Here is a 17,834-nt window from a genome sequence, read left to right on the forward strand (position 1 = left end):
AGGCGAAGAAGCGGATAACGAACAACAGTAACAAAAGCCTTTCGTGCACTCCGTTAAACCGCAAGAATCATTGGAACAGAAACCCCAACTCCGCACTTCTACCCAGCCATGTCCTCTTCCTCGACATCCAGTCCCACGGACAACAGCTCACACGGATCGGTGGCACTGTCCTCTTTTAATGGAGCCTTAAACCCGGCCTCCGGAACGAATACCAGTACCCAAAGCAACGCCCAGAAGCCATTTTCCCTCTCCGAGCGTCTGAACTTCGAGATTTACCGTTACTCCAGCTACTCGCCTAATTATCTGCCCGAGTAAGTTTTTTTTTTGCAGGAAAAAAAATGGATGCCCGGGATTTCGTAATTGTGAAATGCGCAACTTAATAAATTACCTTCCATTCAATTTTCAGAAACGTCCTGGTAGACTGCCCCAACGATCAGACTTCCAGGTGGTCCGCCTACACCAACAGTCCACCGCAATTTCTCACCTTGAAGCTTCGCCGTCCCGCCATTGTGAAGAAAATCAAGTTTGGCAAGTTTGAGAAGTCGCATGTGTGCAATATCAAGAAATTTCGCGTTTACGGCGGCTTAGAGGATGAGCACATGGTTTTGCTACTAGAGGGGTGAGTGATTCCTGTGCGCCAAAGACGCCAATTAAACTGGAGTTTCTTCTATAGTGGCCTAAAGAACGACAACGTACCAGAAGTATTCAACCTGCGCTGCCTTACCGAAGACGGTTCGGAGAATCTGCCAATACTGTACCTAAAGATCGTGCCACTGCTCTCCTGGGGCCCGTCATTCAACTTTAGCATCTGGTACGTGGAGCTGCACGGGCAGGACGACCCAATGTACACCAGTGCCCGCATGAAGAATTACAACTCCCTGAGGGAGGTGGAGATTATCAAGTTGTGCTTGAAGCACTTCCGACAGCAGGGCTACATGAGTGCCTTCGGGGCGCTCCAGGAGCAGACGAATGTTCAACTGGAGCACCCGCTTATTAGCGAACTGCACAAGTGCTTGGTAAGTAGAAAAACTGCAGGGGAAATTAAATATCTATTTGTTTTGATTTTTAAAATACTTTATTTCCTTTAAAGGTTTTGCAAGGAGACTTTGAAAAGGCTGAGCGTTTTATAGTCGAGTGCATTGACGAGGGTCTAATGGATGAGTATTTACACAAACAGGACTACAAGCACAGTTGGCATATGAAGCACACCGAAAGCGACATGAAGCCTGGTTCGTATTAACAAATTCCCAATGCCAAGCACCGGCTAATTTCAGCTCTTCAGGCTATCGTGGAGGCCATCAGCTGGTGGTGGATGCCAAAAAACGACTGATATATCTGTACGGTGGCTGGGATGGGTACCAGGACCTCAGTGACCTTTGGGTGTTCAACATCGATGAGGATCAGTGGTCACTGCTATGCGAAAGATCTGAGCTTTCCAATGGACCCACTCCGCGATCCTGCCACAAAATGGTTTTTGATCCTATTAGCGAAAACGTGTTCATGCTTGGTCGTTATCTGGATAACTCTATAAGAACTTCGGATTACATAAAGAGCGACTTCTACCTTTACGACACGAGAGCTGGAAACTGGATGCAGATCTGTGATGACACCAGTCAAGTGGGAGGTCCACAGCTTGTCTACGATCACCAGATGTGCATGGATGCCGATAAGCGGACCATTTACGTATTTGGTGGCAAAATACTCACGCCACGAAGTGTCAACGCCACCGGAGCGATAGAGCCGGAGTATTCGGGTCTGTTTTCCTATCATATAGCAACGAATACCTGGGCGCAGATACTTGTCGACTGTCACCACGCCAGCGCATCGCTGGCAGATGTGATGTCCATTAAGTCCAGGATTACACACTGCATGGTTTTCCATAATGTAGGTTCTATACACTTTATAAAACTCAGCTTTTAACCTTATGTTCATATTAGAAACATCGAAAACTCTACATTTATGGGGGCCAACGAGGCAAGGAGGATCTGGACGAATTCCTCAGCTACGATGTAGACACCCAGGCTATATCCGTGCTCAACAAAGAGCACCCGAATCATGGAACCACCGCCAGCAACGAAGCCAAATTTGAACCATCTTCCGGATATACATTACGCGCCACCATTGATTGTGAACGCGACGAGATTTATATATTTTCTGTGAGCCTTCAAGACAACATTACAGAACCCCTAACTTATTAGAGTATTTCCAGAGCCTCAGCAAGGTTAAGGATCGTAGGGATATACAGCATGTAGATGCATCAAACTCATTTTGGGTCTATTCCCTGCGAGACCACAAGTGGTCGAGGATATACTACTGCCGCCATAGTGGCCAAGATGCAAACTCTATCAGCAGGATGAATATTTTGGGTGCTAGCAAGGGGGATGGATCTCTAGAGCCGTGTCCCCGTTATGCCCACCAGTTGGTGTACGATGACCTGGCAAATACTCACTATTTGTTCGGAGGAAATCCGGGAATCTGCCAGCAGCAGCAGCTTAGGCTGGATGATTTTTGGCTTCTGCGCTTGGAAAAGTAAATATTTATTTAACTGAATGTATTATATACTAAGTTTATCCTTGTTAAAGACCAAAACGGGAGGAGATCCTGAAGCATTGTCGGTTTTTGGTGCGTAAACTGCGCTATGAGGAAATGACTCGCCAGGATCCCTTGAAGGCAATGCAGTATTTGCGGCATCATATAGCCGCTGTAATTGATCATAGTGATGCGGAACAATTGAATAATGTAGGTATACTGTTTTCTATCCTCTTCTTTTTTTATTACAATTCTACCCTTTTTAGTTCCACAAACTGGCTTCTTTGCTATTTAAAAACCATGATAATAGCCTCGAAAGAGATTGTACCACACCGGCTTTGATTGCTGAAGATCTCGAAACGGATCCCGATGTATCGTCAAAAATTAAAGGTTCATTTTTCAAAGGCTTTTTCTGGAGTCGAGAGTGAAGTTTTGTGTATTTGCAGATGAATTGGCTGATGGTCCCGCCGCAGAAAATCTTTCACTGGAGTCGAACGAAAGCCTGATCTCATCCGGCATCTCGGAGACCGCCTCCAGCCCAAGCTCCTCGTCGTGCACCAAAAGAGCTCGTACGGAATGCCCTCGTGAGCTTAAGAACAAACGAGCTTTCCTGTTCAACAAACTGGTGCAACTTATGCCACCGAGTATGGTCCAACCAGAGCGCAATCTGAGCGACTTTGTGGTCATGTGAACGTCCAAGTGCCAAAATCGATTTGCTACAATCCCCAATCCATGATTAAATTTAGCTTATTAAGTGCGTGAGAGTTTTGTTTATAATTGTTGATCAATGTGATGTTTAGTTCGCTTGTTCCTCAATATAAGGTTCAATGGCCAATGCGAAGTATGACGGAAATATGATTTTATTGTGATAGTTTGTTTGTAATGAAGCTCGGCGGAAGTCATGCGATTCGAAGATGTTGCGCCCAAGATAAAATATAAAAAGTTTGTAAAACATGTTAAATTTAATCGATTGCGTATGTTAACTATAAGTTTGAAATAAACAACAGTTTTTTATCGTCCAAACCATTCCTTTTTTATTAATACTTAGGTAACTATTATAACCATTTCGACGATTAACTTTAGAAATATAAATTCATCAACTTCAATATGAGCCGCATATGCCACAAGTCGTTTTTAGTTTAGAGAAGATTGTTTGCAAGAAGATTATGTCGCAGAATTTTGTTCTTCACGACTGCAAACACAAGCTTTATGTGTTCCGTATCTAAGCAAAGAAAACACGGGTATATTAACAAAAACGTTAAGCCTCATAGAAGGACAAAGGCGGGCTTAATAAAATAAATTAAAATCACAAATAAACTAACCTGTTGCACATGTAAAGTGAGAGTATATATCCGGACGGATATTTGAGTCCAAAAACATTTTTAGTATGAATTTTTGGGCAGCGTCTGCATCTCTTTTTGGACCTTTTAAATCAGAAAAATATATAATATGTCTTAATAAAGTTATGTCCAAATTAGTTTTTTTAATGAATAAATATTAGATGCTCAATAAAATTTAAGTTAGGAACTCTTACCATCGTATGCAGGAAAATAGTCTACCAAATGCGAAGTCATTATTTTCTTCTCAAATAAATCTACCTTATTCAAGAAAAGAATGATTGAAGAACTGTCGAACCATTTGAATGAAAGTAAATTAAAAAATAGTGCTTTCGATTCCTCCATTCGATTCTGAAAATATTACAAAATATTGTTAATGGAGATTAATGTTAATGTCAAATTTATCACCGTACATCAATTTCAGCTTCAGCCAAGACTTGATCATATTCTGATATCGCCGCCAAAAACATAAGTGAGGTCACATTCTCAAAACAATGAATCCACTTTCTTCTCTCAGAACGTTGACCTGCGACGTCCACCATCCTGTTGTTTAGGTAAAAATATATTATATTATAAAATATATATGTATATAAAATATACCTTATTAAAAAGCCTTCCAAATTGAATGGATATTCATGAATGCCAGTCGTCGGCACTCGAGCACGCAATATGTCCTGCTCTGTTGGCAAGTAATCAGCCCTTTCGATTCGAGTTATGTCGTTTAAGTAGCTGAAAAGATTTCCAATTATACCTTAAGCCGGGGAGTTGATCCACTAGTAAGTCTTTAAGTTTTCTGAACTGTGACTTTATGGGTTCTTTTTGAAGGCACCCGTTAACATAACTCACTATTCGGCTGAATCAGTCAGCTGATATTCCCTGCGACGATCGTAGCACTCCCGGATGCCAACATCCTTCCAAAGGGTTTTGATGGCACTTAAGTATGGACCCTCTAAAAAAGATACCTTGGAGTAATCTATGCTCATTACTAGTGCGGCCAGTTCCTGTAGTTGAAGTAATGTTCTTGTGAATAACCAATCCATGTTCAGGCCAGGAATCACCTACTCTATGCTCGCTTTGGCCATAGGAAATATTTAGCTTGTCCATTGCCCCGATCATTGACTGCATGGCCATGAATATGTTCTGGAACACTAGCTTGATGTAACCACGCTTATCCCTTTCGGAGAAGCCGTTGCCATGGATAATTCGCATCTGTTTGATGAACGTTGACTTGCCGGACTCTCCCGTACCTGGGGAAATGGAAGTGGAAAAAGTATAGCCATAAATGCCCAATGACAGATTTCCTGATTTATTTACCCAGAATTAATAGTTTAACCTCCCGTCGCGCCTTTTTCTTGTCTAGCTGCAATTGCCTCTCGATTTCCATATTGATAAGGTCTGCCTCTGTGGTTTTACTCGATAAACAGCAATCCATTTTGAAGTTTCGACCTTCACAATCCGTTGCTATAAGTATTATGAATCAGATTTTGGTGACCCGGAGATTAATACCGAAGACCTATTAATAAATAAACTTTTTCAAACGACCGTAAGTGATTTTGTTCTGCGTTGTTTTCCAATAAAATTAGGGAATGCATTTCTCAAACTTCAAACTGGGCATCGCCCATAAAAAAGCAATAACAAAAAAATATTTATCTTATTTTGGTGTGTCTTAATTTTTAAAAAAAAAAATTTGGTGTTTGAATCGAATGCCAAAATGGACGATGCTTATCTTATCTTAATCTTAATCTTATATTGGATTATTTTAACGTTTTATTTGGCTATTCACAGTACACATTTCTTTATATCCATAGTTAATTGTAATTCATTACAATTAATTGCATAATCAACCTATGATTCACGTTATTAAATTTTTTTTAATTCCGAAACGATAAACATAATCCAGTGAGTAAAATAAATAATAAAAGTGACTCACTTTTTTACTTAACCTTTTTTTATATTTATATTTTCTTATATAATTTATATATGTTTATCAACATTATTTGACTGTTTTTTTTAGCAGATAAAAAAGATTTTATTGATTTGCTTGCTCAATAAATTTTTCTACCAGAATTTTAAGCAAATTTTGGTTAATTTTTTCGTCTTATCGGTTTTTATTGACATTTTTAACTAAACACGCGAGTTTTAAACTTGAGTCCGCACTCTTTCGAGCATTTCTATAAACTGAGCGAAAGTTTTCGGAGGAACAGCGGCTCCATTTTTTTTATCGCTTTCCAGTTTTTAAGAGAAGCCTTACTGAGATTTGTTTCTCATAATTTTATAGTTCTCTTGATTAAGCATAATAGGCTAATAGAGCAATTCCGAAAAAATGTCCTAGGACCTAGGGGATTTGAATTCCCTTTCATATGGTATCATTAATTTCAGATAATGGTTTTCAACCGATCTAAGTGCATATGTACATATATACATTTATGTACAGCCGAATCGATATACATTTTTGAGTTAAATTTAAACCATTTTAAAACTTTCCCAACATTATTTACGCTGCGAATGTAGAGAAGCGCAGGAGACGAACATCTTTATCTTAGCTGCCTTAAAAATTATCGCAGAATGTTCGTAATTTTTTTTTTGATGCAAACAAACTTTGAAGCTCGCTTTCGTTTATATAATTTTGGAATTAGTTTTACTATCAAAAATCCTTTTTTTTTCTCATAAAATTCGACTTCTTATCCCACACACCCAATGTCCAAAAACACGTGTGAGGTTTTTTCAATATACTTTTATTTATATTATATTGGTTTTTTCATTAATATTAAGGTGTACATAGATACTTTTAATTGTCTAAAAAATTTGTTTAGTTACAATTGCCCCGCATACAATCTCCGTCTTCAATATGATTTGTATGACAAATGTATAGACACCCAGGAAAACCCCGTCCGTCCAATATCAATCAATTCAAATGCTACAGTTATCAATAGTCGGTCCATGGACATGCTGGACTGTCGCCTTTTTTTTTTTTGGGGGGGTTCTGTGTGGTTTGCCCTAATCCTAGGCTTAGCATGCCAGGGGCGGACGCAGAAAAAATTTTGGGGGGGGTCCGATCGAAAAATTTTTGTTGTTTGGGGGGGTCCGATCAAAAATTTTTACGTTTGAGGGGGTCCGATCAAAAAATTTGTTCCTTTGGGGGGGTCTGACCAAAAAAATTTTAGTTTTTATGGTTGAAAAGCCGTGTGCTGTAAGGAAATTTAAAAAAGTCTGAGATTTTGGGGGGGTCCGGACCCCCCGGACACCCCCCTGCGTCCGCCCCTGTAGCATGCAGTTCCGTTCCAGTGGTTGTTTCATCATTGGCTTCCGATCTTGGTGGTGCAATGGAGAAACAATTCCCGAACAGAGCTCCTCTTTAATATCGGCAAATCAATTGCGAGTCGCCGAGCTCACAACTAATTATTCTTACTGCCTATTCCGATGCTGAGTTTATGGGGTTTGTTTAACCAAAAACATTCTTACTATCGAACATTCTTACTGTCGAACAAAAACAGCATTTGTTCAACGCCAAGGGAGACTTTCATTACTAAATGGGATTCTTGTTCAATAGTTCATCGCTTTTCAAGCTTTCTTATGTGGAATGTGGTCATTCTTTCATTTACATACATAGTTAAAGTAAAAACTAGCCACCGAATGCCACGTCTAAATGGTTTTCAATAATCTGAAAATCGTGGCCCTACTTATCGAGTATCAGGCCCTAAGGATCATAATCATTATCCTTCCTTCATCATCCGCTTTAGATTTACACAAATACATAAATTTCCCATTTAAATTGTTGTCCCTTTTGCTTGCAGTTCTGGTTGAGTTTGTTGCTTAGAAAATTTTTACTTTGTTTACTTTGTTATTAATCTTAGTTCCTTACAATATTTTGAAATTCCTTTAGCAATCATCGGATTTGTGTATTATGTACTTGCTTTCACTATATTGGAAATACATATCTAGTAGACTCATCTGTATTACTTTGGTTTTATCATGTAATTCTTGTTATTAATCGTAACAATTGTAAGTGTAATCAAAATTATAAATTGTATATAAAAATACAAAATACATACATTAATGATTTATATCAAATTTGCATTCATTATAGTTTCTTTTTGAGTTTAATGTATAGTTACATACACATGCTCTCGATTATGTGGGATTTCTCGTGGGGGTTCTCGATTTACCACCCCTCGAGTAATTTGCCAAATATTTACATACAACTGTCTGACTATCGGTGCGTATCATTAAAATAAGGAACCAATGATTCAACCCAAAACACAACAATCTGGCAATACACACATGCTGATAGATAATGTAATGTTTGGGGTATTCGCCAGGCTCCAGTAATGGATAAGTTAAGTGTCCCAAACTGTCCAGATAAGAATGACATACTGGAGCCCGTCCTATATATTTTTTTGCATGATTCGTGATAGTGAAAGGCACAAAATGCTAAGAAGAAACATAACCAAAATCGACCAATTTGAAGTGTGGTGTAAGGAGAGGCTGCAGAAACGGAAATACTATATCTCACAGTGAAACCGCCGAAAATGGTAAAAACTTTCAGATGAATTTGAACGAAACCGGAAACAAGATCAAATTAAACGGGAGACTTTGTCTGCTCGCTGCTGATGCAATTCATTGGACGGAAAACTATATATATGTCAGTGTGTGAATGTCTATAATGCCATGGATATATAGAAACGGATGCGAAGCCAAGGGGATGAGAATCGAATCGAGTCGAATCGGTATTCGCATCGAGAACCTACTGTAAGCCGTTTCCATATCCATTCCGATCGGGTCTCTAAACTCATTGGCTCTCTAGGCTCTGCTACATCTTTAAAATACACATTGACTTATTGAAGCTTTTTAAAAGCTAATCCATTGGTTAATCATAAAAATGGTTTAATTACTTTATTTTTACTAGATGTGGTTACGAGGATTAAAGCTTTATACAACACACTGTTGAATCGTACTTAAACTAAGATGCGTATTAGTTGTTTTTTTTTCTAGGTTTTTGGTTATGCGCGGCTATAGGATTCTCAATTCTCCACTTCCATGGGTCGTGTCTTCTGCTAAGAGTCTCGCCAAAGAGTCAATTCTTCTGTGGCCCCGTCTAAACTAAACACCAACTGATGCGTTGTGGGAATTCGTGGGTGAACAACGAAACAAAAAAAATGGTTAATAAATTATGAAAAACATTTTGCTTCATATTTATTTTACATATATGTACGTTTCGGTTTTTTTATTTTATATATTTTTTTGTTTCCACATATGCGCAGAGTAGAATTGTTTTTATTTGGATTTTTACATAAATAATTTGTTGTTGATGGTTTTGTTTTTTTGTTTCTCTTTTTATGTGCGTCTCATTTAGTTATCCTTGTATATTAAATTAAACTAAAATTATAAAAACAAAAACAAAACACTGGACAAACTTGGCAGACTCGATCGATTTGATTGGATAGCCGCTAAATATGTCCACTGTTGCATACAGTAAGTTCTATAAAATAAGCAAACAACTAACAAAGTTAATGTAAAAAGTACGAAAATCAATCTATATTTGATAACAATTTGTTTCGACTGAAATTTTGATGGCAACAAAAGTACGTGAGAGCAAAACTTTCCCTTCCTCTGATAGTTAGTTTAAGTTATGTTTCTCGACCAGTGGTATATCGCATTTGATTGGATTTGACCTGATGTCTGATTAAATATCAATAAGTCGCATGGATTCTGCTGTTCTTGTTACAATGGGGGGTTATCGACATTTTTACAAACACGTGTTCTTTCTTATTTATTTATATGGATGCTCCATGTAAATGGCGTTTCTCTTACAGATTCATCTCCTAACTTTTTCCTTGGTTTGCGTGTTTTCTGTTTTCTCTTTTTTGTTTTTAGTTTTCATGTTGTTGTTGTTAATACGAATCGTAATTTACAATGAATGGGACTGCTGCAATACAAATTAATCAATTTATCAATTGTTACATATGCGTTTATGAATTATTATATTATCTGTTTGCATGTATAGTTAAATATTCCGGTAAACAATAGTATTAATATTTACGGTTTAGCTTAATAAAAAATACAGTATTATCTGTGATTTCGTTTTCATTCATTTTTTTATCAGCTTATCATTTTTGTTGGTTTATTATTTTTACACGCCTTATATGCCCTGAAATTCTAATAAGAAACTTCTAGCATATATAATTCTTTGAATATATATATTCCGGGGGATTCTTTACGCAAAATTTTGTTTTCCTTCTGTAGGTATTTTAGTAAAATGTTGCTTTATTATGCTTCAGTACGACAAAGTTGTTTCAGTTTGTTGTTCCTTATCAAGCTTTTGATTAAATTTACGTTTCATATTTTTTGTTTCGGTTTTTATTACAAAAGTTACTATAGTAATAAATTTATTTAAATATTACGGGGTGGCAACAAATAATTCGAACTTATATTTCTTCGCAAGACTTTCAAAGGACATAAACTTCCTTGCGGAAAGGTAAACTTTATTCCAAATTAACTTGGCATTTATTCGAATCGAATCAGAAACCCTTTTTGTTGGATTATTCTCGTTTCTGGTTTTTGTCTTTCAAATGTCTTCTTTTCCAAATCAGTTTAAAAAAACACACAGTTTACTAAAAAAACAAACTTAGTCGGTTTAAAAGGGTAATAACATTCCCCTATATATATTATATTTCTGCGAACCATTATCAAAGTGCAAAGCTAAAACATAAAGTTCTAATTATTGTATGTCACCCCGTATCGGATTTGCTGCTATTATTTTCTCAAATTAAAATGTATACATAATTTTCATCATTTTGTTGATGCTGGTTTACCATCTCAGTTTAGTATTCTATTTATGCTACAATTTTCGGTTCCTGATGTTACAAACGTAAGAAACTTTCTCGGGTCTAATTAATGCCTAATTTACGGCCACATTCGCTTGTTGCTCAATTCTTCTTTTATATTTAGTAAATATGCGAAAAAGGAATTATATGAATGTGTATGTGTGTTTGTATAAAAATCACAAAAATAGTTTATCGATCCAAATCCAGTTTAGACCAAATTATATTCCTTAAGGTTTGATTGCAGAATTGTGTCCTTAACAGCTGCAAACACAAACCTAATATTTTCCGTATCTAAACAAAGAAAATGAGAATAATTAGTTGGTTTTATAGATAGTAGGATTTAAAGAGTAAAATTCCACACACATTCCATTCGAAGTTTTTAACAGACTAAAATGAATTTTTATTAGGGGACTTGGAAAAACATTTCATGTACATTATAAATCAATTGTTCATTTGCATTGCCATTAACTCTGAATTCCTCGTTGCCAGATTAGCCCAGATTGAATTCCTTTAGTGCATTTTGCATAATTGTATCTTTGACAGCGCAGAACACAAGTTTGATGTTTTCGGTATCTGTTCACCAGGAGACCATCATTCAATTAGAAATCAGTTTCATTCTTTTTTATAATTTGACTAGCGATACTTTACTTTAAACTAGCGGCAAAAGCAAATGTAAATGTTGTACAGATGAAAGTTTACCTTTATTACCATATTTTTTGGGCTGAAAATTGCAATCACATCCACACGCACTTTTTGAACAGACACACCAAAGCAATCAATGAACTTACCTGTAGCACAGGTGAAATGAGAATAGATAATTTTTTCGGAATCTGGATTTAAATCTACAAACATTCGCAGTATGAATTCTCGGGCCGCTATTGCATCTCGCTGTGGACCTGTTTCGATAAAAAGGCAAGAGAAATGGTTACGTCTAGCGAGGTACTACTGTGTATTTAGCATTATAATCTACAGATGATGTGCAGCTTTTTGAGGCATTTACATAGAAATAAAGTACAGAAGGTGAAAATCCACCTGTGGCCGTTGTGAAATGCGAATAGCATTGACGTTCGGGATCTGGATTGGCGGCCAAGTACTTTTTCAATACAAACTGTTTGGCCGCAGCGTGATCCTGCTTTGGACCTGGTTCATCGCCGCACAAAAACGTACATAATTATGGTCAACACAACCATTCGTATCACTTACCATCGTATTCAGGAAAATAGTCTACCAAATGCGAATACATTATTTTCTCCTCCAACAAGTCCTTCTTGTTCAGGAAAAGAATAACTGACGAATTTTGGAACCAGGGGTATGTAATTATAGTACGAAATAAAGCTTTAGATTCCTCCATTCGATTCTGTAAGTAATCGTCGTGATTAATTCTTTGCAAACATTCAAATAAAAGAGTTTTATGGCCTTACCTCATTATCAGATTCAAACAAGATTTGATCGTATTCCGATAGCGCTACCAAAAATATAATTGATGTCACGTTCTCAAAACAATGAATCCACTTTCTTCTCTCGGATCGCTGACCGCCGACGTCCACCATCCTGTTCATTGGGGAAATATATTGTATTAGTAAAGAGTTACAAATAATTTAAACTACATTTAAAGCCAAACATAAAAGCATTAGTTTCTAAAAGCGCAAACAATATTATAGTTAACTAAAATAAATACCAAGTAGTCTTCATCTAGCTATAACCATTTACATTTTAGCCTCGATAATTGATCGGATTATATTTCAAATAGATACCTAAACACAATGCCATCCAAATCGAATGGATACTCGAGAATGCCGGTGGTCGGCACTCGAGCACGCAGAATATCCTGCTCGGTTGGCAAGTAATCAGCCTGTTCAATTCGAGCAAGGTCGCTCAAGTAGCTGAATAAGATAAATTAACACGATTTGTAAACAAAGAACCGGAACCATAACCCAGTTTTCACCAGTTTTACAATCCGTCTCAGTCCACTAAACTTTCACAAGGCCCCCCAACCATAGTTAGTCCCTCAATAATAGAATATGCTTAGAAAGAAAGACATGCACCGATAAACTGTACAGAATAGTAGGTTAACATATAGACAAATCAAACCATAACCAAAGGAAAGATCAGACACATGCAATGCAAACAGGAGAAGCACTTGGTTTGTACCTAAATCTGATTTCTTCTAAGTCAAAGGGATACTCAATTATCCCTGTTGTCGGCACACGAACTCTTAAAATGTCTTGCTCAGTGGGTAAATATGCAGGTTGAGCCACACGATCGAGATCCTTCAGATAACTATACGTAAACAAGATAATTGATTTAGTTTGCAGAGTCAGTTTCAGTCTCAATAGTTAGTTAGTTATATTGTGTGTGTGTATTTCTGGGCATTGAGTAATTCGTTGCCCTTGAAAGGCCAACGGGTAACTCACTATTTGGCTGAATCAGTCAGCTGATATTCCCTACGACGATCGTAGCACTCCTGGATGCCAGCATCGTCCCACAGCGTTTTGATGGCATTCAAGTATGGATCCTCGAAAGTGGTGACGGTCTCGTAATCGATGCTCATCACCAGATCGGCCAGTTCCTGTTGAGTAAATAAATCTTTTGTGATTAACAAATCTTTGAATCGGTGAAGACTTCACTTACGCTATGCTCGCCTTGGCCATAGGAAATCTTCAGCATGTCCATGGCCTTGATCATTGACTGCATGGCCATGAATATGTTCTGGAACACCAGCTTGATGTACCCACGCTTATCCTCGTCCGAGTAGCCGCTGCCGTGGATAATGCGCATCTGTTTGATGAACGTTGACTTGCCGGACTCGCCCGTGCCTAAGGGAGGATATAGGATTGTAGAATACACATAGCCATAAGTGGCGGGCATGCAATGCAATTAGCCAGCCGCCCGCCTTCAATTGCATTAAGCCTTGGAGAGCTAAGTGCAATCAAAATGTGCCATGATGTGGCCACATCCCACGTTCCACTTACCCAGCAGCAACAGTTTAAGCTCGCGGCGCGCATCTCTCTTGTCCCGGCGCAGCTGCTTCTCGATTTCCTGATTGATGCGCTTTTGTTCCTTGGCCTCCTCCGATAAACAGCACTCCATGCTAACTAGATTTATGGACGCTTTCGCGTGCTGCTGCCACTACGCTCGACCCGTTCCGTTCCGTGTAGAAAATGTATGCTGCCGTTAGCTGTTGGCTGTTTGGTGGATGGTGGGATGGTCTGCTGTGCTGGACTCCCTCCTGTGTGTAGACCCACAGTCACCTGGCTAATTGGTTGTGTGACGGGCGCTGAACTCAACGTGTCCTGGATGCGTGCTCATCCAAGGTGACCGCTCCAAGTTGCAGTTACAGATTCTGTTTCAGTTTCAGTTTCGATTGATGCATTTGTACTTCGGCGTTGCTCGCTCCGCAGATCCAGATGGCTCTCTCTTTGGCTATTGCTATCGCTACTTACAGAAACAGAAGTCTATGCTAAGTCCTTGACCAGATTCCGGTGACTCGAAGGCTGAGAGTGATGGTGACAAATAGACGCAGACCACATCGAACGATCCAAGAACATCTGCAAAGAGGCGAAGCTTTGATTTAGTACTGGTGTTGCGCAACCGAAAGGTAGGATCTCTATAACTAAGAGTAGGGCTTCCACGGACCACCAGAGTTGTTAGCCCAACGAGAGTTCGCCGCGTTGTGTCCCGTGCTGGCAATTAACATTTCATATTTGCTAGCCTGGCCCACACAAGCTGGCGACGTCGATGACGACGTCGGATATAGATGGCCCATGGCCCATGGCTACTAGCCCGGGTTTCCTCTGTCCATGGCATTGGCTTTGGCTCTGTTCTAGGTCTGGTTTATGGTCGACGGTCGACGGTCGACTCTCTTTCTCTCTCTGCGCAGACAAGGGATCTAGATTGAGGAAGCGTTCGCCCAATGCCCCCGCAGCCATTTCACAGCCAGGTTCATTGCAAGAAAGCTGATTTTGGCAAATGTATGGCTTCGCTGGCCACAGGTTAGCGAGAGTGTTCTCCAGGTGGGTGGACCCACCTCGATTTCAAATCTACTTTGTAGCGGATCTAAAGAGAATGGTAAATCCATTGCCAATAAATCTTAAACCAAATGGAACTACTTTGTAGGGAATCGAAAGAGAATGGAAAATCTATTGCCAACAAATCCTAAACCAAATGAACCTACTTTAAAGGGGGGAATCGAAAGTAAATGGAAAATCTATTGCCAAAAAATCTTTAACCAAATGAACTAAGAGTTTCTGAAATAATAGTCTCTCTTACCAACCGTCACAGCACCAGTAAACTTTTACCTCACAAACTGATTGTTTCATTTATTAATACCTATATTATAAATTAAATGATTAAATGATCATACAGATATCATTGTTTAGTTTAAAAATCTAGAATGTATACCTATTTTCTTATTTTTGGTTAAAGAAACCCAAATTTGGTTGGCATCACTATTTCTTTTTAACTAACATTTGTGTCCACCCAAAGATATCGTTCATTCATGGGTTCAGCGTAGGGCACGCCTATGGAATATATAGCCTACTGGTGCTATTTCCTATCTTTTCCTGCCCTCTGTTCCAATATATCGAGTGATTGCTAATCCAATTTTCTTGGCGAATACATTGACATGCAAGGTTTTCAGCATGGACACCAACAAATATCGATGGAAAATCTACCAATATTTTTGACAAAAGTCTGATAAGAGGAACTGTGAGGCAGGTGCGGGAGAATGGCGACTCAGTGGAGATCTGGGCAGTCATGGCTAGCCGAACAGACCCAGGATTAGTGGACTGCAGTCGGAGGAAAACATTCTCGATGAGCAAAGCCACAAAATCTAATTAGCAGTAGCGGCAAAATTCAGGGGCAGGGGCACGCAATTGGCGCAATGAAGCGTTTTTTAACAATAGTTTGCCAGATATATCATGCCACCAAATCGGAGGGAGAGCTACCCACCGAGAACTGGTCTTATCTGCCTTACATATGTATATGCTTATGATAAACCAGTCAGAGATAACGCTTGAGTTGTCTCCTTAATCTTTAGACGGCTACTGTTCTTCAAAAGTCGTCTGTTTCTATTTTCAGGCAGGGGTCTATAATTTAATTCAGGATCGGAAATTCCAGCTTATGAGTCACTGGTTCCAAGATTTGAACTCTTATCGAAACTTTACTTAAACTTTCAGTCTGGTACTTTTGATATAACAAAATATAAAGAAATCCTCTTGCTATAATGCACAACTCGTTGTTATTGTTCTCAAGAGATTTTTGTTATGCAGAATCCCAAAACTATTTTTGAAATCACAAAGAATGCGAGGCAACAAGTGGTCGAGTTCAATATTACTTCAGGATATTGAGTTTTTGGTTTTCATTTCACTACATTTTACTTACTTATTATTTTAACGGAGAGACGGGATTTAAGGTATTCAGACGAGATTCTCCAAAAAGATGTTCCGATTTATCCTCTCGTTTGGTTTTTGCTAGCACTATTTTATACAAAAAATGTGTAATTTCGATTTCATGCGCCGATCTTAGTTTTTCCGGGTTTATCGTGTGTTTTTTGGTTCCCTGCCGAATTTCGGTTTGCTTTTATCTTTTGTAAATTTTTTTTAATCACGCGGCTTTTTTTGCGGTTTGTTGGTTGGTTTCCGTTTTTAATTTTTAGTTAGCTTAAACTAATTTGAAAAGCATTTCGTTTTTAGTTGGTTTGCGGTTTGGAAAACATTTGTTTTTAAGGAACGTGTGTAGTTGGTTAATTTAATTTACTGGTGCTTTGTATTATAAAAGTTACGTTTATGTCTGCTCGGCTTGCTTTTAATGTAAATATGATACTATTTATAGATATATTTTTTCCGTGTGTATGAGGGCTGTTTTTGTTGTTTTTTGTCGTTTTCTCTTGTTGTTGTTGTTGTTGTTTTTAAACACCAGTCTGTAAATGCAACGAAGTTTCAACATATATTCATTGTAGTGTAATTGAAACGGAAAAGTATGTACGACGAACGCTCTTTCAAATTGATTTCACACGAAACACTTAGTGGCTCCTTTTGTATTTAATTTTCTGCATACTTTATGCTTCTTGTATTTGTTTATTTTTCTGTATGCAGTGGAACTGCAAGTAAAAAGAAAGAGAGAGACAAAGAGAAGAATGAGGGGGTGGCATGGGTGGAAAAATAGGAATATGCATTCCGGAAAATCATCATCATACTTGGCTAAGGTAAACACACACAACCCCTAACCCTCTTTTTTGGCCCACCCGCCCGAAAGCCACAAGCTATTTACTTTTCACCAGTTAACTTTGTGAACCTATTAAACTATTTAGGAAAAATCCGGACATGGTGACGAAAAAATCCACATTAACTAAACAACAACCACAAATTTGTTAATATTCTTAACTTTTTTTTTCCTATTTGTAGTGTTTTCCTCGGGCAAGCAGTGCGATTTGCTCTGCACTGCTTCACGAACGAATACACACAAATATAAGCGAGGGCGTTAACGAAACGAAAAAATTTTGATAGCGATGCGATTTGAAGATTTCGCGATTCGATTCGCCAATTGTTGAACAATTATGGAACGCCTTGCTTAGGCGACTGCACTATTTGGCGAAAAAACGCACTTTACACTGGCTTTTCTCGGACCGTTTTCGGTGCTGGTAAAAATTTTTTCGGGGGGGGTTTTCTTTTGGGGGCTGCCAGGCAGCGCCTCATGGAGACCGCTGGCTGGCGGGGCGTCCTTGTGACGGGGAATTCGCTCGAAACTCACAACATATTCGATTTGGCATCGCTCGCTACTCACAACATATTTAATTTTGCATTTTTCGCTAACGTTGACGCACGACCGTAGTTTTTAAGGACAGTGTGACCGCACGGGGAACGACGCAACAAACCATCCGACGCGCAGCTAAATATACCAATAAATACGGAACTCGTGGTAAAGATACTAGGAGTGCACTGCTTATAAGCAGTGTAAACGAACATCTTCAGTATTTTTAAACTTCCAAAAAAGTATGTAGTTTCAGATCTGGTTGGTATATTTTTGTGTGGTCAAAATGAGAAAAATATTTCTAATGAGCTTGTAGCCGGAAATGAAACATACCCATAAATTAAAACAATTTGGAATTCGCACGAAAGTAAGACATATTTAGCTAAAATGGACA

General features: G+C 38.5%; 3 protein-coding genes across 10 annotated transcripts; 1 reads left to right on the plus strand and 2 right to left on the minus strand.

Moving 5' to 3' along the window:
* Positions 1-2: 2 nt before the first annotated feature.
* LOC108096774 (muskelin) lies at positions 3-3,552 on the plus strand. The gene is made up of 10 exons (XM_017198650.1): positions 3-311; positions 407-619; positions 674-1,016; positions 1,091-1,229; positions 1,283-1,884; positions 1,938-2,156; positions 2,210-2,529; positions 2,583-2,739; positions 2,796-2,919; positions 2,976-3,552. Exons 1-10 carry the CDS (start codon positions 109-111, stop codon positions 3,218-3,220), a joined length of 2,565 nt encoding a protein of 854 aa, XP_017054139.1. The 5' UTR covers positions 3-108; the 3' UTR covers positions 3,221-3,552.
* On the minus strand, positions 3,544-5,771 carry LOC108096776 (G protein alpha q subunit-like). Its single transcript, XM_017198652.2, has 8 exons — positions 5,181-5,771; positions 4,929-5,113; positions 4,713-4,867; positions 4,467-4,595; positions 4,280-4,409; positions 4,064-4,217; positions 3,852-3,953; positions 3,544-3,751 (listed from the first exon to the last, which is right to left on the minus strand). Exons 1-8 carry the CDS (start codon positions 5,296-5,298, stop codon positions 3,669-3,671), a joined length of 1,056 nt encoding a protein of 351 aa, XP_017054141.1. The 5' UTR covers positions 5,299-5,771; the 3' UTR covers positions 3,544-3,668.
* Positions 5,772-10,090: 4,319 nt separating this feature from the next.
* LOC108096764 (G protein alpha q subunit) lies at positions 10,091-17,571 on the minus strand. Of its 8 annotated transcripts, XM_017198630.1 has the most exons (11): positions 17,441-17,566; positions 16,073-16,790; positions 13,663-14,238; positions 13,322-13,506; positions 13,105-13,259; positions 12,842-12,970; positions 12,445-12,573; positions 12,112-12,241; positions 11,894-12,047; positions 11,479-11,586; positions 11,055-11,263 (listed from the first exon to the last, which is right to left on the minus strand). In XM_017198630.1, the coding sequence occupies exons 3-11, from the start codon at positions 13,778-13,780 to the stop codon at positions 11,181-11,183; spliced, it is 1,191 nt and encodes a 396-aa protein (XP_017054119.1). In that variant the 5' UTR covers positions 13,781-14,238; positions 16,073-16,790; positions 17,441-17,566; the 3' UTR covers positions 11,055-11,180. The 8 variants fall into 8 exon arrangements, with proteins under 8 accessions (XP_017054113.1, XP_017054115.1, XP_017054112.1 ...); XM_017198624.1 differs by lacking the exons at positions 11,055-11,263; positions 12,445-12,573 and adding an exon at positions 10,091-10,981 and having other exon boundaries at positions 17,474-17,571; XM_017198626.1 differs by lacking the exons at positions 11,055-11,263; positions 12,842-12,970 and adding an exon at positions 10,091-10,981.
* Positions 17,572-17,834: the final 263 nt, after the last annotated feature.

Source organism: Drosophila ficusphila, unplaced genomic scaffold (assembly GCF_018152265.1).
Source record: "Drosophila ficusphila isolate 14025-0441.05 unplaced genomic scaffold, ASM1815226v1 contig_414, whole genome shotgun sequence".
Taxonomy (NCBI): Eukaryota; Metazoa; Arthropoda; class Insecta; order Diptera; family Drosophilidae; genus Drosophila; species Drosophila ficusphila.

Excerpts from the sequence above, each read along its gene's own strand:
- LOC108096764 (XM_017198630.1), bottom strand. The coding sequence starts at position 13,780 with ATGGAGTGCTGTTTATCGGAGGAGGCCAAGGAACAAAAGCGCATCAAT. Across the intron at positions 13,260-13,321 it reads ATGGCCAAGGCGAGCATAGC|GAACTGGCCGATCTGGTGAT; the intron begins GTAAGTGAAGTC and ends TTTACTCAACAG. Across the intron at positions 12,242-12,444 it reads TTGGATGGCATTGTGTTTAG|GATGGTGGACGTCGGCGGTC; the intron begins GTATCTATTTGA and ends CCCAATGAACAG.
- LOC108096774 (XM_017198650.1), top strand. The coding sequence starts at position 109 with ATGTCCTCTTCCTCGACATCCAGTCCCACGGACAACAGCTCACACGGA. Across the intron at positions 2,157-2,209 it reads ACGAGATTTATATATTTTCT|AGCCTCAGCAAGGTTAAGGA; the intron begins GTGAGCCTTCAA and ends GAGTATTTCCAG. Across the intron at positions 2,530-2,582 it reads TGGCTTCTGCGCTTGGAAAA|ACCAAAACGGGAGGAGATCC; the intron begins GTAAATATTTAT and ends TCCTTGTTAAAG.
- LOC108096776 (XM_017198652.2), bottom strand. The coding sequence starts at position 5,298 with ATGGATTGCTGTTTATCGAGTAAAACCACAGAGGCAGACCTTATCAAT. Across the intron at positions 4,596-4,712 it reads CTGACTGATTCAGCCGAATA|CTACTTAAACGACATAACTC; the intron begins GTGAGTTATGTT and ends AAATCTTTTCAG. Across the intron at positions 4,410-4,466 it reads TTGGAAGGCTTTTTAATAAG|GATGGTGGACGTCGCAGGTC; the intron begins GTATATTTTATA and ends CCTAAACAACAG.